The sequence below is a fragment of the Bos grunniens genome, chromosome 13, assembly GCF_055505025.1.
Source record: "Bos grunniens cultivar Pamir isolate PY7600 chromosome 13, Bosgru_T2T1.0, whole genome shotgun sequence".
NCBI classification, from domain to species: Eukaryota; Metazoa; Chordata; class Mammalia; order Artiodactyla; family Bovidae; genus Bos; species Bos grunniens.
The window spans coordinates 55,075,323-55,103,225 of record NC_141177.1 but is presented as its reverse complement, the minus strand read 5'-3'; the positions used below and the strand labels follow the sequence as shown (position 1 = coordinate 55,103,225).

The following is a 27,903-nucleotide window of genomic DNA, read 5'->3' as shown; positions in this document are numbered from 1 at the left end:
TGTATACATTCCCCCTCAACCTCCCTTCCTATCCAGGCTGCTACATAACACTAAGCAGAGTTCCATATGCTAGACAGTAGGTCCTTGTTGGTTAGTCATTTTAAGTATAGCAGTGTGTACATGTCCATCCCAAACTCTCTATCTCATTTCTTAATAAAATTAACTTTGCTATTTGAAGTGACTCTGTATTACTTGGGAGATCAGAAAAGTCATGCACTGCTTGCCTTTCCATCTAGGGAAGAACATCTTTAAAAGAACAGTGGGAGATAGAAGAAATGTGTCTTTTGAGTTCCAGGTCTTTGATGTTCTTGTTAGCCTGGCCAAGTCTTTGGTTTTTAAGCGAGAGAAACCCAACCAGTTCCTAAGTCACTACTGGTTCAGAGCTCCCTTTGCAGTGGGTGGGGCTACTGGAGATGCCTCTACCAAAGACAGAGATCCAACAACAGCCTTTGGTTTTCGTTATCGTCTTCAGATTATACCCAAGGTCTATGGGGCGCCTTGGGTAGCAGGAGTCTATTTCTGCCAGTTATCTAGAAGTTTGGCAGTCTCAAGGGGGCTACTGGCCTGTCTGGGTAGGTGTTTATTTGGATGTTATAAATACAGATAGTTCAGTTGGTAAAGAATCTGCCTGCAATGCGGGAGACCTGGGTTCAATCTCCTGGGGGTTGGGAAGATCCCCTGGAGAAGGGAAAGGCTACCCAGTCCAGTATTCTGGCCTGGCGAATTCCATGGACTATATAGTCCATGGGGTTGCAAAGAGTTGGACATGACGGAGCGACCTTCACTATAAATACCGCGTGTGGAGTCTGACCCCGACTCCGCTCCCTCCCCACTATCAACGTGGCTGTGTATACAGTGATCCTAGTGCTTGACACGTGCTGCTGCTTAATAAGACGACGCTCGGCCACGGGTGGCAGATGAGCTCCGGGAGGCCTCACACCCCACGAGGGACAGATGCTCAGCTGGGCCGGGGGCAGGGTGGGAAACTATTTTTGGTCATCTGCTTGGATCTAGCAGGGGTTTCAGTGAATCTGGACAATAGTCAGAGACAGGGATTTACCCACTTAGAAACTGGCATTCTCTCTCTCTCTACCACTTCCTTCTGAGAAAATGTTGTTTTCCACTGTTCCTTTCACAAAGGACTAACTCCCTTCTGGCTTTATAGCAAGCTTGCCCCTAGCTTCATCCCTCTCCCTCATTTCTTGTTCCCTGCTTCTCTTGACCTCAAGATTCCCCATCATCTGCAGCAGCTGCCTTGTTGATGGGAAACTGAGGCCCAGGGATGCGACTGAGCTTGGAGACCTAGATCTAGAAATGAGGGGCCTTGACCACCAGATTGGACATCTTGCCATCAGAAGTAACAGTAGGAGGTGGGAGCAGGAACAGAATACCCAAAGGGTGATGCCAGGCCTGGAGAGTTACCCTGGTAACCAGATAGCACTTGGGTGAGTTCTTCATAGTAAAAGGTACCACCTCTAAGAGGGACCTCCAAGCAGGTCAACCCACAAGAGATTTGGATCTGCTTCTCCTAAGACTTGCATTGGGACCTCCCTGAATTGCATTGGTCCAGTGGTGAAGAATTTACCTGCCAGTACAGGGGACATGGGAAGTTCCCACACTTAGCTGCAAGGCAGCTGAGCCTGTGAGCCAGGACTACTGAGCCTGTGCTCCACAAGAGAAGCCACCTCAATGAGGAGCCTGTGCACTGCAACTAGAATAGCTCCTGATTGCCACAACTAGAGAACGCCTGTATGCAGCAACGAAGGCCCAGCGCAGCCAAAAACAAAACATTTTTAAGAGGAGAATTGCATTCCTGTCCTCCTGTACCTTTCCAGAGAAATGACTCACCTTAGAGCTCTTAAAGATTACCCACCTGGATGGGCACATGCTTTTATTTTCTGCTCACAGACATCATGTTCAAAAGGGACAGTTTGACATTAGCACGAGTATTATGGAGACACTTCCAACAAGAATACAAGTTGGTGAGGGGGAGGGTTTAACTCAGGACCAGGCTTTGAAATGGCCTCCAGAGCAACCTGTGGGAACCAAGGGACCCTAGGTTCTCAGATCCAGTGACTAAGAAAAAAATCAATCATCTTAACAAAGAGGCGTTGTTTGCTCTTCATGGTAATCCTGCCTCTTGTGTTCAGCATAAAAGAGACTGTAACAATATTTGCTATGTCAAGGGCAACAGTACTTTTATCGTGGGGAACAGGCAACTCTTTGAGATGTAAACATATTCAAGTTGAAGGTAATTGGACTATTGCTCATGTTTTACAGCCTCCATTTCACAGACATAAAAACAGAGGCCCAGAGAAGTTAAATAAGCTGTTTATCACAACTCTGAATCCCTTGGAAGTGAGTTAATACTCCTCAAATTACTCCTTGGTTGAGATTTTGAGATTTATTTTGGGCCTTTAAGTGGATGTGGAGGCCACTGGTTTATAAAACCTCTTTTTACATCTGTTATAAGAAGGAATTTGACTTTAACTTAGATGACACTGTCTTAACAACAAAGCTGAACAACAGAAAGTTTCTGTTATCTGTGTGTAGAGCAGCCATCCTCAAACTCTACAGCCTGTCTCCAAATCTTCCCGAGGACTCGTGAAAACCCATACTGCCACGCCCCAGCCTCTGAATTTCAGAGTCAGATGGGTACCTGGAATATGTGGTTCTTGTGTGTTCCTAGGTCATGTAGCAGTGATCTGCTGGTTCAAGAGCCACACTTGAGGAACCACTGCGGTAAAAGCGACTGCACCGACCAGCGTCTCCTTCAGGACTGCAGGATTTACCACCTCTGCATAACCTCAGCTGTGCAGAGCCAATCTTGCCCAAGGTCACGACCTCACCCTGGCGGGTCACCTGGATCTAATGATTGGTTGATGCTGAACTAAGGTGATGGGTCTGCTGGTTGCAATTTCTCAGCTTTGCCTGAGGTTGCATCACAACTCCAGTTCTCCCTCTGCCGGGTCCTGTCTGCTTCCCTTTGTTCTTTGGTGTTAATTCCAGACCATTTCCCAGTATATCTCCTGTGAGAGAATCCACCTCCGACTCTGCTTCTCAGGGGATGTGCAACACTTGGAGTAGAGTCACTTAAACATCACCTCTTCGGCGAGACCACTCCTGACCATTCCATGCCCTCCCCCTCTTCCTTACTGATTGGTTGTCTTTGTCGAATTCACTACTCTGACACTCTACGTTAAGAGACCTAATGCTTTGACTATCTTCTCCTCTAGACTCTAAGCTCTGTAAAGGCAGGGACCCATCTTTTTTGTTCACTGTATCATCTTCAGGGACTTGCTCAGGACAGGCAATTGGTATTTCTGGGACCATTTTACTGAAGGATTTCATATTCAACACCTTCTACTGGAGTTCTGAGGCTCCAGCTCAGCACATTCAGGAGACTGAAATTCTTGGGAGAGGAGACTGGGATTCCTGTTCCAAAGGGAGAGAACTCAGCTATGCTATTACGCATGCTCTGAGAAGAGGATGTCTTCTCCAGTGGTGCAGTGGTAAAGAATCTGCCTGCCAATACAGGAGATATAGGAGACTTGGGTTCGATCCCTGGGTTGGGAAGATACCCTGGAGGAGAAAACGGCAACCCATTCCAGTATTCTTGCCTGGAAAATTCCATGAACAGAGGAGCTTGGGGGGCTATAGTCCATGGGGTCGCAAAGAGTCAGATACGACTATGCACATACATGTATGCACTATGATGCTTTGAGAAGAGCATCTCAATCTTCCTAGAATACAACTGCTTTTTTCCTTTCCTGGGGAGTTATTTTAAGATGGCAGACGTTGGTGACTCTCTGCCCCCACTTCCTCCCTGCAACCCAGCATCCCTCCAGCAGGCCCACTCCTCAGCTTTGAGGCGGGCTCCTCTTGGTGATCTGTGGCCAGGAACTGTCACCCACAGGCACTGAACACTTCCTGGTCCACTCAGTGCTGAGTGAGATCTGAAGGAGGCAACAAAGGAGCCCTTTGATCAGACACTGAAAAAGCAAAGGCTGCAAAATGCTTGGAATGCTGAACATACTCCGTGGAGCTCTTCCTCCCCGGGGAGCCCAGGGTGCGGTCTCCCAGGGGAGTACAGATAACGGGATGAGGGAGGCACCCGCCCAGGGCCTGCCAAGGCAGAGAGCTCAGCAGCCCAAGGATGAGTCAAGTGCATCCAAACAGAAGCTGAAAAATAAGTCGGCAAAGCACTTAAAGGCATGCTTATCTCGTTGAATAATTCAGCAGGCTGGCTGACTGTGAGCTGGAAGCTGGTTCACAGTTAATGGAATATTTCCTGTAAATATTATTTTCTCTTCCTGTCTCATCGTTTCATCCAGTTCAAAAATCTTTACTAATCTGGGGTGGTGACAAGCAATGCATCAGTTCTCTGAGCTAATGCTCCCGATTCTGAAATGCTCAGAGGAACCATAGGAAGCTGCATTGGCTGCTCTGGGGGAGAAGGGGCAGAACATTTACTCTGGTTCCTTCTCCTAATGTCTCAGAGGGGAGCCCTCTGCGCTCCTAATTGTGCATCTAAGTGAACATAAGAGCGCCCCTAATTGCACATCAAATAAATAAGTAAATGTTGTCTGCTGAATACGTAACAAGGACCAGCGCTGTCATCCTCCCCCCACGGAGAGATTTCATTAAATATGGGCTGGTGAGGGGGCTGCAGCAATCAGTGATGATTTACAGATATTGAATATTGCTTCTAAGGTTTCTTTGGAGCCACGTGTTTCACACTGTTCTTTTTTTTAATGCATATAGCGTCTGATAAAGCCTGATGGACGGATCTTTATTCTGACTCTTCCTGGCGCCCCATTCAGAAAGCATTTTCTGTTGTAAATGATAATGTTTTCTGATGATTCAATGGCTGGGCTCACCACAGGATTGGGGAGTGCAGACTACAGCCAGAGGACAGAGCACACAGTGCCGGGGTCCAGCCCCGGCTGATCCAGGGTATTTGAAGGAGAGACGGCATAGGCGACCTATTTATTTAAATATTTTATCAAAGATATAAAGAGTAATAGGATGAGGATAGCTCAGTGAGGAAATTCAGTGGAGAAAAGAGGCTGAATAATTCAGCCAGAAGGTAAGAGAAAGAACGACATGGTGAGACCAAGTTTCGGTGAACAAGGCCCGCACTTTATTTTCCAAAGTAGTTTTTATACCTTAAGTTATGCATAGAGGATAATGGGGGAAGGGGTAGAGTCATGCAGCAACACAGCTCAGCTTGGTGCTGGTGGGAACTGAGTCTCGAGCGTGGGAGAAGTGAATCACCTGAAACCTTTGGCCCCGGTGCTCCCAAGAAGAGGCAGATTGTCCCAGAGATCAGAGCTTTCAGAATTTTTCAGGCTCTGATCTAAGGAGTGCAAGGTCCTCCTCTAAAAGAGGGAGCCCTTTGTGATCGACTTTACCCAGCTTTATTTATCTCTGCCCCATGTGATCCTGGTTCCACAGGAGTTAACAAACAATGTATTTTCTGTATAGATCATTTAATTTTCATTCAAATGTTCTCAGCGAAGTAGAAACACTCTTGCTTGTACCAACACAGCTGCCTGAGACTGACATGCCAGCTGATTCGCGGCATGTCCCCACTGATGGTCACTTAATGTAGTGGCATTTACTCCTGTTTGATGCTTCTGTGTCTTTCCTTGGCCATAAATATAACCCAAGATGAAGTTTGATCTTTTACTTCGAGTGTCCAAGCGCCCTTGAACTGACAAGTTCAACTGATAATGTTTCATGATTCCCTGAAGTCAACCGGACAGTTATTTAGTCACTAAGTCCTGTCTTAGTGAGACCCCATGGACTGTAGCCCTCCAGGCTTCTCTGTCCATGGGATTCTCCAGGCAAGAATACTGCAGTGGGTTGCCATGCCCTCCTCCAGGGGATCTGCCCAATCCAGGGATCAAACCTGTGTCTCCTGCATTGGCAGGTGGATTCTTCACCACTAAGCCACCAGGGAAGCTCAACTGGATGGGTACTGGTGGAATAAAGGATCTCTCACCTGTGAAGAGCTCCATTTCTACACATGTAGACATGTGCTCAAAGGGAATGTGGTACCCAGGAGAAAGTAGGGGAAAATAATCTATGTAGCTGCAAGACTTTGTCTTTTTTTCACCGATGTAACACTCTCTGTACTTCTGTGACCACTGCTAAACCCAGACAGTTAGACATGAAAATACTGTCACTCCTGTTCTCTGAAACCTCACTCACAACAGTGCCTAAAATGATCACCCCGTAATCACGGTAAAGAAGAGAGGTAGGTTTGGCAGTGTATGAACAAGCGTGCAGGAGAGGGGAGGCAGGCTGAGTGAGAGGGAAAACATCAGTGGGTGAAAGAGAGAAACAGCAGGATTCAGTGAGAGTTGATGCCGGGGCGATATTTAATGACATAAACAATTCTACAACCTATCCTCAGACACTGTTTGGGATTCCATCTGTTCATTTTAAAAGAACTCATCTTGAGACTTCCCTGGTGGTCCAGTGGCTAAGACTCTGAGCTCCCAATTTAGGAGGCCTGGATTTGATCCCTGGTTGGGGAACTAGATCCCTTCCACATGCCACAAATAAGACCCCATGAAGCCAAAAAAAAAAAAAGTCATCTATGTAAGCAAGGGCCACTATTCTAGTATAGATGGGAGCTTGGGTATTTTGTTCTTAGTCCTATGCATGGGCTTCTTAGGCCTTTGGGTGGCAATTCTTGCACCGCGCATCATTCTGAAATAGTTCTGAGCTTCTGCACATACTCAAGAGCCAAAACACCCTCTTGGGGTGTCCACACACACCTTGCTGTTCCTGACATGTGTGCCCTGAGGGCAAAGAAGCTATTTTTTTTCCCCTAACATCAGCAGCTTGCATTTTGGGCTGTGCTTCTGCAAGGCCAGGTGCCCATCTGTTTAGAAGATCCAGGTAATAGATATTACAGGGCCTAGAATGCTCTCCCTGCTCCACCTACGAGGGATCCCGTGCTTTACTCCATCTCCCCAAAGCCCCCAGGGCTTCAGAGTAGGATTAAGCAATTTAGGGAAGACTGCAACCAGAGTGGGAAACTAGTACCCCCAACCCCCAGAGAAGCTGGAACAGCTGTGGTGCTGCCCACTTTGGGACAGTCATTAGCTACCCGCTTCTTCTCAGGGCCCCAACGGAGGCACCTGAGTGCATTCTCACAGGAGACTGCTGAGGGCCTGTTTCTGGCTGCGTGCATGATCTGCTGATGCTACTGCAGCCGAGGACGCCGAGAGATGCCTCCAGCTCCTCTGAAGGCAAAGGTGCGGCTCACCCTGGTCCTGCCCCTACTTGAAAGCTGGCTCCCATTGTCTCGGTGCCATGGGGCCTAGCTGCTGTAACTGGGTCAGAGTGTTAGGGAGACTCCTGCCTGGGCTGGAGGGGCAGTTGTTGCTACAAAAGGGCCTTCAGGTGCCCAGAACTGGGTGCCACTCCCCGTTTACTGAGCACTGCGGGGGGCCTGGGTGGCGAGCTCTGCCTGGCCCCCTTTGCCAGGGCGTGATTGCTGCCTGCAGGGCCATCCCTCATTCAGAGCCGGCCCAAACTTGAGCCCTGTGCCCAGCTCCCCAAGTGCAGAGGCCCTGCCGGGCACACCTGCCATGCCTGGCTGATCCTCCTTGAGTCTGAATTCAGAAAGGACCCACCGCTGGCCGCAGGAGTGATCCTCAACTCTGGCCACCATGTCAGAATTGACTGTGAGGCTTTCTAGACATCCAGCGGCTGGGTCAGAAATGAGAGGGGGAGAGATCAGGGGAGACTGGGGCCTCTGTCCATTCTGACAGTTTCATGTGAGTTTCCAATCTTTCGCTGAAGACAGATTTGGGGCACTCATACGTAAATGTGCACCGGTGGTCACTACCACGTGCCTGCGTCTCCTTAGATTCACAGGTCTGGAGCCTGGGAGTGTGCTCTGTGCATTCAGAGACTCTCAGGTGCCTTACGTGGAATAAAGATGGCCTTTTTATGATGGTGATGGTGCTGGCTACGAGCAAAAGGGACAAGCGCCCTGCCTCATGTTCCCTGAAGCTGGGACCTCTTCACTACAGCTCAGGCTAAGTCTTTAGGGCCCACGGCATGTCTCAGCAGAGGTGGATACCCCTTGGGCTAATGAAATTTCTGCTCTTCTCCCTATGGGCTTTTCAGAGTTCTTAATTTTGTATTCCAATTGCACATTTATTTCCTAAAGAGGGCTCCCCAAGTTATAGTAGGATCAGGGTGTCCCGGTCCCCAGCCTGCCCTTCAGCCTCACAGGGAATGTCACGATGGGAAACCGAAATTCACTTATGGCTACTGTAATTTTTTCAGTGTTCTGAGTACCTCTCCCGCTCCTCTCTCTGTTCAGTTCTGATTTGGAAATTGATACTGTCGAGCTCCAACTGAAAACTCACTGCCTATCTGCCAAGGCTACCCGAATGCCCCATCAGCCTAAGACGTGGCATGTCCTAAATTGCTCTTCTTTCCCCTTCTCTAACATTCCCAGGATCTGGTCAATCAAGAAGCCTGGGAGTTGTTCCAGGTTCTCCTCCTTCTCTGACTGCCATCCTCTCACCCCCTGCCATTGATCAGTCACATCACCTTCTAAACATCTCTCTTCCAATTCCCCGTCTCCACCCCCAGCACTGACAGCCACCCGCAAGCCCCCACCAGTTCAGACCTACACTAGTGTAATGATGTCCCAGTCTGCAACTATTGTCCTGTATCACTCCACTCATCCTCCACCAGCTGTCAGAATGATGCTCCTCTGGCTATGGAAGTCCGAAATGGCCACTCGTCTGCTTCTGCCTCAAAGAGGATATCTCCCTAGCAAATCCTCAGGATTCTGGATGCTGGAGCCCCATCAGCCTCCTCTCCCGCTACGTTCCCGCCCCAGTGGTGCCTCGTGCTTCTCCATCACACCATGCTCCTCTCCTTCAAGGTGCTTTCATGCACACCTGTGTGTCTCCTCACCCCACTGGTCCATCTTCAATACCTCTGCACCATCGTAAGATACAGCTCCTTCTCCGTAAGCCCAGCCAATTCATTATCAACCCTCACGCAGACCTGTCTTATCTGTAAGATGCAATCATTACACCTCTCTTTCTAATAGCCTGGTAGGACCTGAGGACCTGATGTGTGTCTTATTTCAGAACCCTGCAGTCTGCTTGGTGCATAGAGGGTATGAAATACACATTTCTGAAGGAACGAAGAAACGAATGAATAATGACTCTGATGGCCTGGTTGTCCCTCTGTTAGTGATAGACTTGAGAATCTCAAATGCTTCCTTAGAGGACACAGAAGCAGGCAACATTTTCAGTAACAACTCAGTTTGAATACAGTCAGTATCCTGAATACATGTATTCCCCTGCGAACATTTTTAATCCACTGACCTGCATAAATTCAATCAATGAGAGTAAATTGTCTTATTCAAAGGGTGATTATTCACACATTTTGCTTTCCACTTTTCATTATTTTGAAGTTTCTTTTGGAGTCTTACAGGAATAGTTACAATTTATTGAACCCCTGTGCTGCATTTTGTATGTTTCACAAATATCAAGGCTACCTCACTACATCTAAAACCTTCATTAGCACCTCAATTAGAGAAACAAGGCAAGCTTAAACATATTAATAAATCGAACTGAACACACACCAATACTAGTTAGCACATTTTTCAAAAACATTCAGAGGGAGAGAAGAGTTCAACCATGGGATTTTAATGAATTCCACTGTAGACCCCAATCGTCCAAGCTGGCCTTGGTCTCCACCAGTGGGGCAATTGAGAGATGCATACATTGTTACTAGGACTGGTTAAAGGATCTAGGAGTCTCTGTGGCTCTTGCAAGCAGAAAAAATAGCCAAGCAGGTTGGAGAGAGGGGACAGTCAATGTACAAATGAACTTATTTACAAAACAAAGGCAGACTCACAGACTTAAGAGAAGGAACTTAAGGTTGCCACTGGGGAGTCAGGGGAAGGGATAGTTACAGAGTCTGGGATAGACATGTGTACACTGCTATATTTAAAATGGATAACCAACAAGTTCCTACTGTATAGCACATAGAACTCTGCTCAATGTTATGTGGCAGCCTGGATGGGAGGGGAGTTTGGGGGAGAATGGATACATGTACATGTATGGTTGAGTCACTCTACCATTCATCTGAAACTTTCACAATGTTGTTAAACAGCTAGGCTCCAATATAAACTAAAAAGTTTAAAAAAACAAAAAGAAGAAAGGAGTAAAGAGAAAACTCAAGAAAAAAAGCACAGAAAGTTATAAAGGTTATAAGAGAAAGAGGTAGAAAATAAACAAAAAGTTAAGAGTGTTTGAAGTACAGACCCAGTGACTGAGAACGACAAAGAAGAAAAAATAAGAATGCAGAGTCCAAATCATGTCTTGCAGCAGGAAACTGGAGGGGTTTTGAAAATAGTCACAAAACAATCACCCCTAGAACAGCCAGGTTCCTCCTGAATTGTCCCCAAGGAAGAATTCCTCCATCACAGGCTCAGGATCTTTTCATAGAACTTAACTGACTTACTGATCAATTGAGTGAAAATCTTCCTCAATACAGAACCATTTTTTCTCTATCAGTTTAATGAGAAGCTGGCTAAGGGCAGACGTCCACTGGATAGACTACAATAAGCTCGGATGTGTAGCGTGGATTTCAATCCTGCTCATGGATAAAGCAGCTTGGAAAGCATTTTGCAGTGACATAATGAACTCATATGGCTTTTTCCCTCCAAAAGCAAGTGTGGTTTTGATAGACTTTTAATCTGTATTTCAGGGTCTGATTCGCATACTGTGTCCCCGTTTTTTTCTCTGCCTGGAGGAGCTGAATGACAGCTCTCGCCTCAGAGACATTTTTTCCATTATAATTTTTTAATTTGTTCTGGTCTGAAAAATGTGTAGAAATGAAAACAGAAAATCCAAGTCTGGTGTCCCCTTCAAACACTCTGTTTTGGCTTTACCGGGACTCTATATACTCTGTTAAGCTTCCCTTTCTTTTTTGGCAAGGGATCTTATTTCTTCCAGATTTCTGATCACTTCTAATATGCCAGAAAATATTTACTGGATTGGCAGGCAAGCCTCTCATGCTTCTTTATTTTTCACCTCTTTTTGACCTACAATCTCTTCTTTTAGGTTCCCCCCTTTCTAAAAAAAAAAAAAAGAAAAGAAAACCTTTGGGAAAACTCAGATTAGCCTCAGGATTCAAGAGAGACACTCCTTCACATTCTCATTACCACAGTATCCCAGAGAATGAGGGCCAGAATGGTCTGTCAGAGGCCCGTTGTCCATCTGCTCTGGGTAAGCTGACCTAGTCTTCTTGTTCTATATGTGCTAAGTCGCTTCAGCATGTCTGACTCTTTGTGACCCCATGGACTGCAGCTCACCAGGCTCCTCTGTCCATGGAATTCTCCAGGCAAGAATACTGGAGTGGGTTGTCATGCCCTCCTCCACGGGATCTTCCCAACCCAGGGATCAAACTCGCATCTCCTGTATTTCTTGCATTGGCAGGCAGATTCTTTACCACTAGTGCCACCTGGAAATCCCCTAGTCTTCTTACCTTAAATAATTTTACAACTTCCATTTCCTTAGTGACAGGAAGGAAAAGTATTTTCCCAGAGAAGGCAGAACGGATGAGTTTGGAGTAGTTTGTGTACACCGCACTTATCAGGAGACTGGGGAGCCCAGAGGCCCTGAGGCTGCATGGCTACAATTTTTGTCACTTCTCAGCCTGTTCCTCCCTCCACCGGAGCACCACTAGCCCACCACGGAGAGCATGCTTACCTTCCTGGGCTTGACTTTATCATGGTAGTCGTACTGGAAGATGCCTTTGTAGCTCAGGCCCAGCCACCACGGTATCCCCTGCTTGTCCTAGGACATCAAAAGAAGCACGGGTAAGCAGGGGACCAGAAGAGAGAAACATGAGCCAAGAGATCTGTTTCATCTGAAGACAAAGGGAAAAGCAAATTCCTTGAAAGGGATGGACCCCATCTCTCTGCGATTTACCTTGACAGGTGTGCCCCGTCATCAAAGGATGCTCAGTGATGTGACTTGGAAAGTGCCCTGGGTTGGGGACCCAACTCCATTCCTAACCAGCAGCACAGCTGTGGTTCTCTCCCCTATTCTGAGTCAAAAGTGGATGCCTTGTTCTCTGTTCTCCTCCGAAGAATTTAGGTTTTCAGCGCCGCACCCCCATCCCCACTTAGGAAAATCTGAGAGATGCTGAGCACTGACAAAATGACCTTCTGAGCCGAGAAACTGTCATTGGCTGTCAGAGCTGGAAGGAACCATGAAAACTATGAAAGGTGACTCCCCTAAAAATTTTGCCTTAAAAGATTTTAATTTTTTTTTCCAGCAGTTTTAGGTTCATGGAAAAATTGAGAGGAAGGTACAAGGATTTCCCATATATTCTCATCCCTACAGCCTCCCCTATCAATAACATCCCACACTGGAATGGTACTTTTGTAGTAACTGATGAACCTACACTGACCCATCTCAATCACCCAGAGTCCATAGTTTCCCTCAGGATTCATTCTTGGATTGTACATTGCATAGGTCTGGACAAACATATATAGATACGTATCAATCATATAGTGTTGCACAGAGTATTTTCATTGCTCTAAAAATCCTGTGTGTTCTATCTATTTATCCCAGGTTCTGGCAACCAGGTTTGTCTTTTCCAGGATGTCATTTAGTTGGAATCAAACAATATGCAGCCTTTTCAGATTGACTTCTTTCACTTAGTAATATGCATTTAAGACTCCTCTAATTAAAAAAAAAATTTTTTTGGAGTAGGGTTGATTTACAATATTGTGCTAGTTTCTTCTGTACAGCAAAGTGAATCAATTATACATATATCAACTCCTTTTATTTTTTCTTAAGTTGTGCATCTCTTTCTTATGTTAGCTTTTTTTTTTTTGGAATGTGGACCATTTTTACAGTCTTTATTGAATTTGTTATAATATTGCTTCTGTCTCATGTTCTGGCCCTTTGGCCCGAGGCGTGTGGGATTCTAGATCCCTGACCAGGGACTGAACCAGCACCCTCTGCATTGGAAGGGAAAGCCTTAAGCACTGGACCACCAGGGAAGTCCCAAACTCCTCTCATTTTAGAGACAAAGAAATCATGCAAATGTTGTGTCCTGCTGTACTCAGGACCCCCTTCCCCTCTCCCCAGCCCCCAGCAGGCCAATGGCAGTGCAGGGCGAGCAGGTGCTTCCCAGTGTGTCCTGCTCACTTACGAAGACAGCGGCTTCCGGGCTGGCCTGGGTGACTCAGGCTACAGGTCAAAGTAACAAAATTGAAGCCTAGACACTCCGGGGGCAGAATGAGAAATGCCAAGACCCTCTGTTTTTTCCTTTAACAGAGACTTCTGGCCCCTAGATGGTTAATCTCCATTCAAGTAGGGTGATTGTTAATGAGAAGATCCCAAACGCTAGGAGCTGGCAGTGGGCATATGAAGCAGCCTTTCCCTGGATTTGTTTTAATTGCCACATGGATGAATGGCCTAATAGAACCCACAGAGGACGTCCTGAAAACTCAAAGTTGGCTTCAGGGTTTTGCGGGGCATGAGTTTATGCTTCAAGGTAAGCATAAAGGTAAAAAGCAAAAGAACTACATTTTGAATTTTTAGAAGAGCTTCTAAATTTCTTTAAAGGTATGGAAAGTGCCCATATGATTGCACTGGTTTTGGAGAACAGAATAAGAGGACAGACGAAGGCCACTGTGGTTTCAGATTGTTGAGGCAAGAGGTGTCATCACACCAAGATATGTGGCATCTGTGAAATTTACACGGAAGGCCACCAAACAGTGAGTCTCGATATCGTTGCTTAGGCTCTTTCTCCAACTAAGTGGGAGAGCAATCCCTCAAGCTTGAGATTCCAAGAGTCAAACACACAGGCACACTTGGCACCCAGAAATTCACAAACAGCAAAGGAGCATATTTCTAAAGTTTTATTGGATAGCAGAGAGCATGCATATCAGAGGTTGTCCTTTTGTCATGTTCCAGGGCTGACGAGGAAACAGAATTCAAGTTTATGCTGTGTTCGTAAAACCCAGATGAAGTTCTATCTGAAAGCCTTTTCATCTAGGTATCTCAACCTATCTCTGCTGCTGCTGCTGCTAAGTCGCTTCAGTCGTGTCCGACTCTGTGCGACCCCATAGACGGCAGCCCACCAGGCTTCCCCGTCCCTAGGATTCTCCAGGCAAGAACACTGGAGTGGGTTGCCATTTCCTTCTCCAATGCATGGAAGTGAAAAGTGAAAGTGAAGTCTCTCTGTCGTGCCCGACTCTTAGCAACCTATCTCAATAGTCTTCTAATACTTAGAAAATTTTTGTGGAGTAGTTGGTGAAGCAAATTTCTTAATCTCCATTTTATTTGTTTATTTTATTATATACACACACACGTATATTATCTTCATTTATTTATCTTTGGCTGTGCTGGGTCTTCACTGCTTCTCGGGATTTTTCTCTCGTTGTGACAAGCAGGGGCTACTCTCTAGTTGCGGTGTGCCAGCTTCTCAGCGTGGTGGCTTCTCTTGTCGGGAAGCACAGGATCCAGGGTGCTTTAGCTTCAGTAGTTGTGGCATATCCACTCAGTAGTTGCAGTTCCCAGGCTCCAGAGCACTGGCTCAGTGGCACATAGGATTACTTCCTCCACGACATGTGGGATCTTCCCAGACCAGTGACTGAACCTGTGTCTTCTGTACTGGTAGGCAAATTCTTTACCACAGAGCCACCAAGGAAGCCTCGATTTACTTTCAATATATATTTATTTATTTAGCTGGGTCAGGTCTTAGTTGCAGCATGTGGTTGTCATGTGGGATCTTTCATTGTGCAGCTTGAGCTCAGCAGTTACAGTGCAGGGCTTCTGGATCTGTGGTGTGTGAGCTTAATTGCTCTGTGGCATGTGGGATCTTAGTTCCCTGACCAGGGATTGAACCTGTGTCTCCTGCCTTGCAAGGTGTTTCCTCAACCACTGGACACCAGGGAAATCCCTTAATCTCTCTTCTAATTATGAGTAGCAGAGGTGAGATCGTGCTTAGGACAAACAGCAAATCAGAGAATGAAATGGAGTCAGGGCTTCCCGAATTACTGGCTCCATTAATGAACTCAGACCTCTCCACTAAACATCACTGTGGAATATTTCCACAAGTGACAGAGAGACTCACAGTTTGATTTCTGTGATATGCCTCTTGTAATAATGTCAGGACTACTGCTGGCCCCTCCTGTTTCCTTTATGGTAGCAAGACGGCAAAATGGACATGGGCTCTAGACTCACTCACAGTGTAAGAGTTGAACCCTGGCAGCCAGCAGGGGGGATTTTGAATTTCTTTTCACGATCAATTCAATTTCCTTTTGGGGAGTTGACTGCCCACTGATTTCAGTGATCATATCCCCGGCAGAGCGATACAGGGATTGTCTCCTCAGATGATTCACACTTTTCATGTGGGACAGAATTTAGCGCAGAAGCCCAGGTCATACTTCTCATGACAAGACTGTACCTTAGACTTGAGAGAGGCAGGGATGACTGCCATGGTTCTGAGTTCTGTGCGTCACGGTGAAGAGAGAGAAAGAGCTTCCACTGGTGGGAAGGGTGTTGGAAGGACATCAGGAAGAGCTGAGCCACTGCAGGCTGTGACAGATCTGGAGATGAGCTGCTGGGTGGGACTGCACCCACATATGCTTCAAAACTGGACTCCACAAATGTCACTCTGATATCTGTTCCCATCATGGAAACGCATACATCCAACTACTCGATTCAATTCTCAATAAAGGCACCTGGTAAACATTTGCTGGGCACCTACTACATTCCAGGCACTATGCTAGATTCTGCTGGATTCCAGGAATATATAACAGAATACAACACAGTCTTTGCTATCAGAAGGCTGCAGTTTAGAGGAAGATACAGGCCATTAAATGCACACCAAGGATGTGTAAAATGCCGTTGAAGCTGCCGTGGTGACACAATAATGAATGAAACACGGCACACTCTGGTCTAAAAGAATTAAAAATACAGTCAGGTGGGGCTTCCCTGGCGGTCTAGTGGTTAAGAATACACCTTGCAATGCAAGAGATACTAGTTCGATCCCTGATCCAGGAACATCCCACATATCATGGAGCAACTAAGCGTGTGTGCCACTACTGAAGCTCGAGTGCCTAGAGCCAGTGCTCTGCAACAAGAAGCCACCACAATGAGATGACTGAGCACTGCAATGAAGAGTAGCCACCACTCACTGCAACTGGAGAAAGCCTGCATGTAGCAACAAAGACCAGTCACAGACAAAAAATAAAGTAAATAAATAAATCTTAAAAAAAAAAAAATACAGTCAGGTAGAAACATGGGGAAGGAAGTTGGTGGGCAAGCCTGAGAATATCGGGTTGCTTGGTGGGACTGTCTTGCATTCAGAAGGGTTTTCTGTTCCTTTTGTCCTGACTTGGGACAATGACTTCGATAAACTTCACGTCAGGGTAAATGAAGGAAAGGAAGTTATCCTTTCTCAGGACAGAAAAAAGAGCCTGGGAACATCATTATCCACTATTTCAAAGAAGGGATCCCAGTCTTGGACATTATGTATCAAATGTAAAAGAATTTACAATGGGGCCAGTGTCACATTGGACTTGCCATCAGCATATTTAAGAAGATAGAGGCTGTTGATTTCTCAACCCATAGTCCCACTTCTCCTATTTGGCTGCCTACATGGCATTTGACCACCAAGAGAAACACTGTTCATTCTGCTTAAGTTTTTGTTCTCTATAGTTCCTTGGAATCTTCCTACTGAGAGGCTCTGTGGTCCTGATCTCCAGGATTCTTCTGAGAATTGAAAGGAAGTAGGCATTTATCAAAAACCTCAGATATGCAGATGACACCACCCTTATGGCAGAAAGTGAAGAGGAACTAAAAAGCCTCTTGATTAAAGTGAAAGAGGAGAGTGAAAAAGTTGGCTTAAAGCTCAACAGTCAGAAAATGAAGATCATGGCATCCAGCCCCATCACTTCATGGGAAATAGATGGGGAAACAGTGGAAACAGTGTCAGACTTTATTTTTGGGGGCTCCAAAATCACTGCAGATGGTGACTGCAGCCATGAAATTAAAAGACACTTACTCCTTGGAAAAAAATTTATGACCAACCTAGATAGCATATTGAAAAGCAGAGACATTACTTTGCCAACAAAGATCCGTCTAGTCAAGGCTATGGTTTTTCCAGTGGTCGTGTATAGATGTGAGAGTTGGACTATGAAGAAAGCTGAGTGCTGAAGAATTGATACTTTTGAACTGTGGTGTTGGAGAAGACTCTTGAGAGTCCCTTGGACTGCAAGGAGATCCAACCAGTCCATTCTGAAGGAGATTAGCCCTGGGTGTTCTTTGGAAGAAATGATGCTACAGCTGAAAGTACTTTGGCCACCTCATGAGAAGAGTTGACTCACTGGAAAAGACCCTGATGTTGGGAGGGATTGGGGGCAGGAGGAGAAGGAGATGACAGAGGATGAGACGGCTCAATGGCATCACCGACTCGATGGACGTGAGTTTGAGTGAACTCTGGGAGATGGTGATGGACAAGGAGGCCTGGCGTGCTACGATTCATGGGGTCGCAAAGAGTTGGACATGACTGAGTGACTGAACCAAACTGAACTGAACTGAGGCATTTATCACACCCACTTCACAAAAGGGAAAGTAAATTTTGGAGCGTCTTTGAATCAAGTCTTACTACACTAGTTGGGGGTGTTCCACTGTCCCAACTCCCCCAGCATGTGATCTCCCTGACCGAGTCCTCCCCAAAACCCCAAAAAACTTCACTAAGATTAAAAATAAAGAAATGAAAATCTTTTTTAGGGCATGTTGGCAATGTTCACCAAATGAGCTCACTTACCTTCACTGCGTAATAGTGAACTCCATAGGTTGGGAGAGACTCTACGATGCTCATGTAGCTGTGAAAACAAAACAAAACAACACACACACACACACACATACGTGGTTATTCAGCAGAACTGGTATCATACGCACATTGGTGTCTGTGTGTACATGATAAAAGTTCTCTGAATGGTTATTTACTTAAAAATTAAATGGAACCACCATCCACTGGAGTCTCTCCCAGAAGAACTGAACAACCCTGACATGTTCTATGTGAACACACACACAACCTCATCAGCACTGGGAGGGGTGAGGTACTTACTTCACGATGGCTTGGCCTCTGGTCTGGCCGTTGAGTTTCTTGTAGTGCTCGATGACCCGGTCCTCACTAGAACGAGAGGAAAAGGAGTCTCTACCTTAGTCTCCAGGTGACAGCCCCGAGCCCTCCTCAGGAAAAGACTGTGAGCCCCACATCCTCACAAGAAGTTCCAAGGAGCCAACAGCTCCTAGAAGAATGATTTGTCCTGGAAGCAGCATTTTGAAACCCAGCCGAAGTGAGATGTCCGGGGCGACAGAAGTACCAAAAGAGTCCACTTTCCCTTCAGAGGACTCACTGCTCTTTGTCTTGAGTTTGGCTCAGGTTCGGGGGGTTAGACTCCTTGTGGGAGCAGAGGATGAAAGGAGCACGCATCCCAGTGGGGAGGGACACAGGACGAGGACAGGCAGACAGCCACTGCTGGGGGTCCACGTGGATGCTTCGGGCAACCTCAGTCAGGCCCTCCTCCCCTCCTAAACTCCAGCTGCCCAGTCAGGGGGAAGGAGGTGCTGACCTCAACACGACATTCATGGCCTCTCTACCCTGTTAGCAGTTAATAGCTCAGGGTGTCCAAGGAGGATCGGAAAGTTCGGGAATTTGGGGCTGGTTAACACAAATCAACCTCAGATAGGCAGATGACACCACTCTTTCGGCAGAAAGTGAAGAGGAACTAAAAAGCCTCTTGTTGAAAGTGAAAGAGGAGAGTGAAAAAGTTGGCTTAAAGCTCAACATTCAGAAAATGAAGATCATGGCATCTGGTCCCATCACTTCATGGGAAATAGATGGGGAAACAGTGGAAACAGTGGCTGACTTTATTTTTTTGGGCTCCAAAATCACTGCAGATGGTGACTGCAGCCATGAAAGCTTACTCCTTGGAAGGAAAGTTATGACCAACCTAGACAGCATATTGAAAAGCAGAGACATTACTTTGCCAACAAGGGTCCATCTAGCCAAGGCTATGGTTTTTCCAGTGGTCATGTATGGATGTGAGAGTTGGACTGTGAAGAAAGCTGAGCGCTGAAGAATTGATGCTTTTGAACTGTGGTGTTGGAGAAGACTCTTGAGGGTCCCTTGGACTGCAAGGAGACCCAACCAGTCCATTCTAAAGGAGATCAGTCCTGGGTGTTCATTGGAAGGATGATGCTAAAGCTGAAATTCCAGTACTTTGGCCACCTCATGCGAAGAGTTGACTCATTGGAAAAGACTCTGATACTGGGAGGGATTAGGGGCAGGAGGAGAAGGGGACGGCAGAGGATGAGATGGTTGGATGGCATCATGGACTCGATGGACATGAGTTTGACTAAACTCCAAGAGTTGGTGATAGACAGGGAGGCCTGGCGTGCTGTGATTCAGAGGGGTCGCAAAGAGTCGGACACGACTGAGCAACTGAAGTGAACTGAACACAAATCATAGAGCAATAAAATGCCCACAGCAGCATTGTGAGGTAAGGCAGCTACCAGAAGTCAGATGGGGACCCAGTAACCTTCTGAAATCTCAGATCTAACATAGCAAGAGGTTAGCTCACTCCTTTAGGGGCATGGGGGCTTCACCCTCCTGTGACAAGGCAGACAGTATGAAGGGCCTCCTGGGAAGTGACCCTGTACCCCGCTGCCTTTGGAAATGCCAAGCCCAACTCTGGAACCACATTCCACCTATTGGGGGGTCAAGTCCAAAAGCCTGGCCTCTGGGACCTTGGAACCTTCTTCCTCAGGCCTCCACCTTACTCTTCCTCCCCACAGCCTGTGGACTCCACGATGGGAGGTAATTCCAGGGATGAACCCTCAAGACCTCCTCAGTTGAACTTCATGATCTATGATTCATTTATTATCCCAGAGCAGATCGAAAGCCTTCTTTCACCCACCTCTTATTAGTGAGGCCACTTCTGGGGAGCGGAGCACACATTCTGTATGTTCATTACCGAGTACTTGGGGGTAGTTTATTTTTCGTTTAGTTACTCTCTTAATCTTCTGTGAATATCTCTGCATGTTAGTATTCTGAAATTTGACTTGTACAAGATTGGCCCCTGGCAGGAAAGTGTCTTTCCTGACGTCCCAGATGGGGAATGACTGGCTACGAGGGGCCTTTGTCTAGCTGAGAGTCAAGTCTATGGGGTCCGAGCACCCTCTCTTCAGAAAAGGGCAGAGGCAGCCATGTTTCTCCTTAGTTCCCACACACCTCACACCGTGGCGGCTCTGCACTGAGGGGGACAAGGCCCTCTCCTGACAGAAAATTCTCCAAAAGTGTCCTTGCTTGGGTGGATGCCAGCCTCACAGACCATCAGAGTGGGGTCAGGACATTCTGGGGTCACCCTTCCAGCTTCCTCCCCAGCTGCCCACTGAATCAAGAGCTGGGTGGGCACACGATGATGTAGCATTTAGGGAGGCTGACCCTCAGATCCAGGGTCAAGCCACACAGTATAGCTACGAGCCCGCTTCCTTGGTATAGAGTCGCAGAGAGGGTTCCCTGCTCCCTAGGCTGGGATGGGGGTGTGGAATTCAATACAGCGCTGTAGTGGTGAACACCAGCATGGCTCAGGAAAAACACCAGCGGGGTCAGAAACACCAGCAGGCAGCTGTGCAGCTGTTCATAAACTAAATGGCCTGACCCTTGGGGCCTCACTGAGCCTGACAGCTGCAAGGATCTGCCACCCCACCCTCTCCCGCCTAGTTTCTCCTGCTGTTTGAGACCCTCTGAGGCCTCAGTATCTTCCTTCTTCCTTGGCTTTCCCCTCTCTGTCTGTCCCAGTGGAAACACCGTGGGCAGGCATGTGACAGCAGCTGCCACGCTTCCCCTCCACTCCCTGTCCCTCCATGGGGACTGACAGACAATCATGGCACTGACCACCCCTCCATGGGATTACTATCAGAGACCCACCAGCCAGAGGAAATGGAATCCCCAAACACCATTTGGAGGGTATGGTGTTACATGAAGCAAAAAGGCAAGTGACCCAGGCTGATAGTGCCCCTAGGCAGGGGCTGGCTCGCGCTGTTAAGGTCAGTCATCTCTGCATACAGGGAACCCAGAAACAAGCCGACGGCCACAGGGCTCCCTGTCTCAGAGGAGCTGTCAGCCTGCAGGGGCCAATGATTTCAGAGTAAAGGAAGACATCCCCTCACGCCCTGTCTGGGTGTATTTGTGGTCCCTCATCAAGAGAAGCCAGGTCAGGGCCCTGATGCTGCCTTGTCCCGGGGCCCTGGGCACTGCGTGACTCAACGCCACCCTCCCATAAGGAGATCACGCAGGGCGAGAAGTCCAAGCCTGTGGAATGCTTGGGGAAAATGAGCAGAAAGGATTACTGGGTGACGGTCTGGCATTATTGTGTACCACTCACAACTTTCTAACTGCATTATGCGCTTGTTTATTAATATTTCCTCTCTTAATTACAGTCTGGATTTGGCTGCTACGGTTAGTCCCATTTTACAGATGGAAAATTAAGGCAGCAGAGCTTCCTGGATTGTCATTACCCCGCAGCTCAGAGACATGGCTGGGATCCTAAACCTGCTGTTCTGCTCACTAGGCTGCAATGCCTTCCCTGGCTAGTGTGGACAGGATCCCTACGGCTTATTTAGGCCTGAAGGTTGTCCACTGCATCTGTGTATGGGCACTTTTTTTTTTTTTAAGCTATGCATCATGACAATGGTTCATGCTACTGGCCTGTTTGTGTAGAAGCTGAGCTGTAGAACCTGGGGGCACCTGCTTCAAAAGCATCCCTCCCTTTGTCTTGTCATCCTCCTAGGACATTTAGACAGTAACATGGTGCCTCTGGGTCCAAAAGGGTGGGCCTGGTCACAGAGATGCAGGGCTGTTCTGGCAGGACAGCTAGAGACGTGGATGAGGATGAAGCCGTTCATGCTGACAAAAGAGAGAGCACCAGCGTGAAGGAAGGAGTCACGGCTCAGTGATGATGTTTGCGCACAGAGCAGGCTGTGGAGATAACCCAGAAGAAAACCCAGAGGCAGGAAGGAGAGAGATGAAAGGAGGACTTCCCAGCTCTGAAAGGAGCAGCCAGGGTGTAAGCAACATTTGGAAACATACAAATGAGATAACTGAGGGATTCATTAGGCTCAAAGCAACTCTGACTCCAGACAAGCCAGCAACATTACAGCCTCTGCCAGCTAATGCATTTCACCAGGTAGGAACTACTGGTTTTGTGAATTATCTCCTTGCAGCTCCAGTCCCTTCATCACTGGTTTCCTGAAAATAAACCGCTGGGAGGACAGAGAAGGTAAGGCCCAGGGAGCATGAGGAATTCGGTAGAGGGCAATTTGTTTCCACACAAAAGGAAACAAGAGTGCCATCTGGGGTGTTTGTATGTGCACGCTGCCAGGCTGGAAGTCTGGAAACGGACACATGCAAAGTCTTTGTGTGTTAAACCAGTCTTGTTCTTTGAAGGCACATTATAAGGCTCTGAGCACTGTTTATCACACCTATGCTACCAAAAAAAGACTGGCAACAAAACAGTTCAGAGAAATGAAACCGAGAGTGTCGGCACACAGGTGGAAGCTCCCAGTCTCAGGGTTCAGCCCTTTTATTTCCTGTCCAGCTGCCCGGTCACTTGGTCTCTTGGCAAGACATGATTTATGTCCTGGAGTTTCATTCTGCTAATGCCCTCCACAGTAACATGCACCCGATCCCAGCCAAAGGAGTCCCCTGAAGCCATCCAGATGACTGAAAAACTAGTCTGACAACTGGAAAGGTGTCTGGTGGCTCAGATAATAAAGCGTCTGCCTACAATGCAGGATCCCTGGGTTGGGAAGATCCCCTGGAGAAAGAAATGGCACCCCACTCCAGTGTTCTTGCCTGGAGAATCCCATGGATGGAGGAGCCTGGTGGGCTACAGTCCATGGGGTTGCAAAGAGTTGGACACAACTGAGCGACTTCACTTTCTAGACAAGATGAAATGTTATTAAACTGTAAACTTCATAAAGTGCATTAGAGAAATGCTGAAAAGTCATATGTTATAATGCAACAAAATTGACTTGTTCTGTGATTTATATCTTATTATTTTTAAATAAAAGCCCTTACAGAAGCCTAACAAAAAGTGCTTTTGGTTACAGAGTCATAAGAATGATTAGGAAGTGGCGTTTTCCTTTCAAAGGATAGTGGTTGGGGCTCGCTGGCCCTACAGTATTTCAACACACTACCCAGCCATGCAAACCCCACTCCACTGTGACCTGAACCACAATCCGGGAAGAGTTCAAACGCCTGATTCATTGAGAATCAGTAGTGTAGGGCCTAACAGATGAACTATGGTGTAATGTTACACGGCAGCTACATCGGGAGATATGAAACATTGGGGGAAAAGGAAAGAATCAACCTCCCTCTTCTGCAAAGAGGAAAGCCCTCTCATCCTCCCACATCTCAAAATCCCACACATCCTGTCATCAAATGACAAGGATCCCAAAGCGAAATTCTAGCAGTCCATGAAGGGATCTCCAAGGAGGCAAGGCATCCAAAGTGAAATTTTAGAAGTTTTCCCTTTTATTAAAAAAAAAAAGAGGAAAAGAAAGAAAATAGGAAAAACAGCTCTCATATTCCGTGTCATTTAAATAAATGCAAAATATGGTTTCATGAAGGCTCAGGCCACTCGATACAGTTTGGAATCGCTCTCTGATTGGGGACCAGGTTGGCCCGTGGTGGTGGGGAGGGTGGACAGTCACCCGGAGTCCCCTGCCTCCCTCGAAGGGGCTCCATCGTTGGGGGGATGACTGGGGCGTGCAGAGAAAAGGGGCTTACCAGTAAGCCAGGGAGGGGTGCTCCTTCAGGGCCTGTGTGGGAAGCGCTGGCAGCTTCTTCAGGTCAGTCCTCACCACTTCATTGCTGCAAGACAGGGGCAGACAGGGGGCATGGCAGAAACACACTCGGCCCGGGAGAAGACCACTTCACCATGCCAGGAAACCCGACCCCCGCCATCTGGTCCTCATACCCCACATCTGCGCCCCTTTAGTGAAAAGGGGAGCTTTCTTTGTCCTGATTCAGTTACACAAGGGGACACACAGCATGCAGAGCCTGCGGGCCTACGCCTGTGGTGCACACAGCAGGGCAGGGTAGAGCCCTCTGGGATGCCTGAGGGTTCTTTTCAAGTCCTGCATGCCAAGAGGGCACAGATGAATGTCCCTGGGCAGCAGGAATGTGGGAGAAGAGCCACCAGTGACCCCAAAGGGGGGACCTTAGGGAGCTCCTGGGGGCCCAGTCGTGGGCTTTGAGAATGGAGCTGTTTTTGACTGTTTTCGCCTTAAACTGCTTCCCTCACTTATCTATAGGTCAGTTTTCTTTGCCTGGATTAACCACATACTAGAAACTGTTGTCCAAAATATGACAAATCAATAACATTTGCTCTTTAAAACCAAGATAATTTAAAAATTCATTATTATATAAAATATGGTGTTCTTTATAAAATGCTATTAGCCTGTTAATAAGGCATGATTTCACTATATTAAGTTATCTACATTCAGAAATCCTTGGTCTAGTGTATTAACCTCTTTCTTCCTAAGTAAAAAAGAAATTTGCACTTACTTATGTTCTGAAATATGATAATTACAATATATTTTCAAATTCTCAAAAAATTCGACTTTAGAAATTTTTCCTATTGGAGTATAGCTGGTTTACAATGCTGTGTTAGTTTCAGGTGTACAGCAAAGTGATTCAGTTTTGAAACACAAGCTGGAATCAAGATTGCCGGGAGAAATTTCAGTAACCTCAGATATGCAGATGACACCACCCTTATGGCAGAAAGAGGAACTAAAAAGCCTCTTGAAAGTGAAAGTGGAGAGTGAAAAAGTTGGCTTAAAGCTCAACATTCAGAAAACGAAGATCATGGCATCCGGTCCCATCACTTCATGGCAAATAGATGGGAAACAGGGGAAACAGTGTCAGACTTTATTTTTATGGGCTCCAAAATCACTGCAGATGGTGACTGCAGCCATGAAATTAAAAGACGCTTACGCCTTGGAAGGAAAGTTATGACCAACCTAGATAGCATATTCAAAAGCAGAGACATTACTTTGCCAACAAAGGTCCGTCTAGTCAAGGCTATGGTTTTTCCTGTGGTCATGTATGGATGTGAGAGTTGGACTGTGAAGAAGGCTGAGTGCCGAAGAATTGATGCTTTTGAACTGTGGTGTTGGAGAAGACTCTTGAGAGTCCCTTGGACTGCAAGGAAATCCAACCAGTCCATTCTGAAGGAGATCGGCCCTGGGATTTCTTTGGAAGGAATGATGCTAAAGCTGAAACTCCAGTACTTTGGCCACCTCATGTGAAGAGTTGACTCATTGGAAAAGACTCTGATGCTGGGAGGGATTGGGGGCAGCAGGAGAAGGGGACGACAGAGGATGAGATGGCTGGATGGCATCACTGACTCGATGGACGTGAGTCTGAGTGAACTCCAGGAGTTGGTGATGGACAGGGAGGCCTGGCATGCTGCAATTCATGGGGTCGCAAAGAGTTGGACACGACTGAGCGACTGAACTGAACTGAACTCACTGATATTGCAAAATAATGAGCAAAGTTTTCTATGCTATACAATAGGTCCTTGGTGGTTAACCATTTTGTATATAGCAGCATGTGTATGTTAATCCCAAGCTTCTAATTTATCCCCCAAGCCCTTTCCTCTTTGGTAACCATGAATTTGTTTTCTATGTCTGTGGGTCTGTTTCTGTTTTGTATACAAGTCATTTGCTTTTGACAAGGTCCAGAAACAACTCAGAAGGTGTGAAGCTGACTATTAGGCACTAGAAGGACGTCTTATGCCTCTGGTCCCTGGACCAGACTTTCCCTGCAGACTCACACATTCTCAGATTTGGAAGATACCTTAAACTTGTCAAGTTTAACCAGGGGTTTTCAGAGGCTTGACTCCCCCATATGCACTCAGCAGACCTGCGTCCCCACTGGGACAAGACATCTGGGTGTTGGCCCCCACCGTCTACCTCTAGAGCCGTCGGCAGCATCCCTTTGGGATGGTTTTGGTGTGTACCAGGGTCTCTCTGTACTGGTCCACCAGAGCGTCTCAAGGGCCCTGCTGGGGAGCAGAGGCCACCCGTGGAGCCTGCCTTCACACACAGGTCTAAGCTTGGCTATAGTAGCAGCTTCCATGCTGCTCATGAAAAGCAAGGCAAAGACTGATGGCCCGGGCATTGGACAGTAGCATGTAAAAAGCAACGAGACAGGTGCTCAGTAGATAAATACAAAGGGAAGAAGGAATGCTGCAGTCACGTGACTTTCTGTGGGTCCCCAACCAGCCAGAAACGCTGCCTCCAGCCATGCCTTTTGGATGCCAAGTGTCACTGGGCAAAACCACTTCCAGACTTCGAGTTCACATACACGGTGACAAAGAAACACATGGATGTAACCTTACTGCTACTCCCTGGAAGGGCATTTTTCAAGTGGACTAAGAAACAGAAGCCTTTCCCTTCTCCAGGGGGATCAAACCCAGGTCTCCCGCATTGCAGGTGGATTCTTTACCAGCTGAGCCACAAGGGAAGCCCCACAAGAAACAGTGACAGTGAAGTTTGTGAATATTGGCTTTGAACAATCAACTGGAAAGAATAACTTAATTTGTAACTGCTGAAATCAATAAATCCAAGTCCTTGAACTGTTATCACTCAACTGGCAAGAATGTATTGATTAATAATCAATAAGTTGAATGTATTTATGGAGCCCCTGCTATTAGGAAGTAGTGTAGGAAAGATTAAAATAAAAAGGATAAGACATAGTCCTCAATCAAAAGATGCTCACAATTCAGGCCATGGAGCAAGAGGTACAAATTAGAAGACAGCCGGTGACATGGGCAGTACTGGATCATGTTGATTCAAACAACAAACTAAAACGTGTGGAGGAAAGGAAGGTCTCTGCGGGCTCTAGTGTAAAAGCAGGCTTTGGGGCAGGACCGGCATGAAGAAAAGAATAGGAATCTCATTTTTCTTCTCAGAATCCAGCAGTATGGAGGTCAGGCACTATGAACTGAAGAGATCAACCAGGGTAGGTGGTGTATAACGGGCAGCTTGGCCAAATAAAGGGAAGACTAGGCATAGGATTTTGAGGATCTTCCGTGCCAGGCTGGCAGAGTCCAAGTCTGGGTAGGAGACATTTGTCAGTGACATTTGTCAGTCACTGGAGATTTTGTTACAGGTCGCCTCCTTATGTTTAGGAAAATTCAATTCCCAAGCAGAGCTTGGGATCTTTACTCACGTGCTATTAAGACATAGCTTAAAGAAATACTCAGGTCCCCAAACACCCAAGAGCCCACAATAATGAGTTTTGGGGTCTGATCTCTGTTTATTAACCATAAGCTCCCCAAGAACAGAGATTTGATTCACTGACTCTTCAGTGCCTAGGGAGGCACTCTATGGGTTGAATTTTATTGGATGCAACTGTAAGAAAGGCGGTTAAGCTGAAGCAGGGATTTGGGTTTACTCAGACTCATCTAAAGCATATTTGGGGAAGGATGGAACTAAAGGAGGAAGGGATTGTCTTACCCACTAAACACTCATTTGTTGGCAAACAAGCATGCCTGATGAGAGTCCCAGGTCTGACATCCTGGCTGGAGCAGTAGTGGCTTTTCGAGCACTCCCCCAGGGTAAGGTGACACAGACAAATACAACAAGAAATCACAAAGGCGTGAAACCCGTCCAAATCCATTACATTCTGGAAGGGATCCAGGGCTCTTAAACCTTCCCAAAGGACAGCTATGTAGAAACGTCCTGTTTGTTTTTTTGCTGTCTGTAAACATCTGTGATAACTTAGAGGGGGACCGCC

General features: G+C 46.9%; 1 protein-coding gene across 13 annotated transcripts in view; it reads right to left on the bottom strand.

Moving 5' to 3' along the window:
- FRMD4A (FERM domain containing 4A) overlaps window positions 1-27,903 on the bottom strand; it is a 521,947-nt gene that overhangs the window by 90,996 nt on the left and 403,048 nt on the right. For 12 of the 13 annotated variants that reach the window (XM_086334274.1, XM_086334272.1, XM_086334273.1 and 9 more), the window contains exons 8-11: window positions 23,887-23,970; window positions 18,157-18,222; window positions 17,854-17,911; window positions 11,769-11,855 (exon numbers count right to left, since the gene is read on the bottom strand). In XM_086334274.1, the coding sequence (XP_086190400.1) occupies window positions 11,769-11,855; window positions 17,854-17,911; window positions 18,157-18,222; window positions 23,887-23,970 (295 nt within the window). Of the gene's footprint in view, window positions 1-2,659; window positions 2,730-11,768; window positions 11,856-17,853; window positions 17,912-18,156; window positions 18,223-23,886; window positions 23,971-27,903 lie in introns of those variants that run through there. The other variant, XM_086334280.1, reaches the window with a different exon arrangement.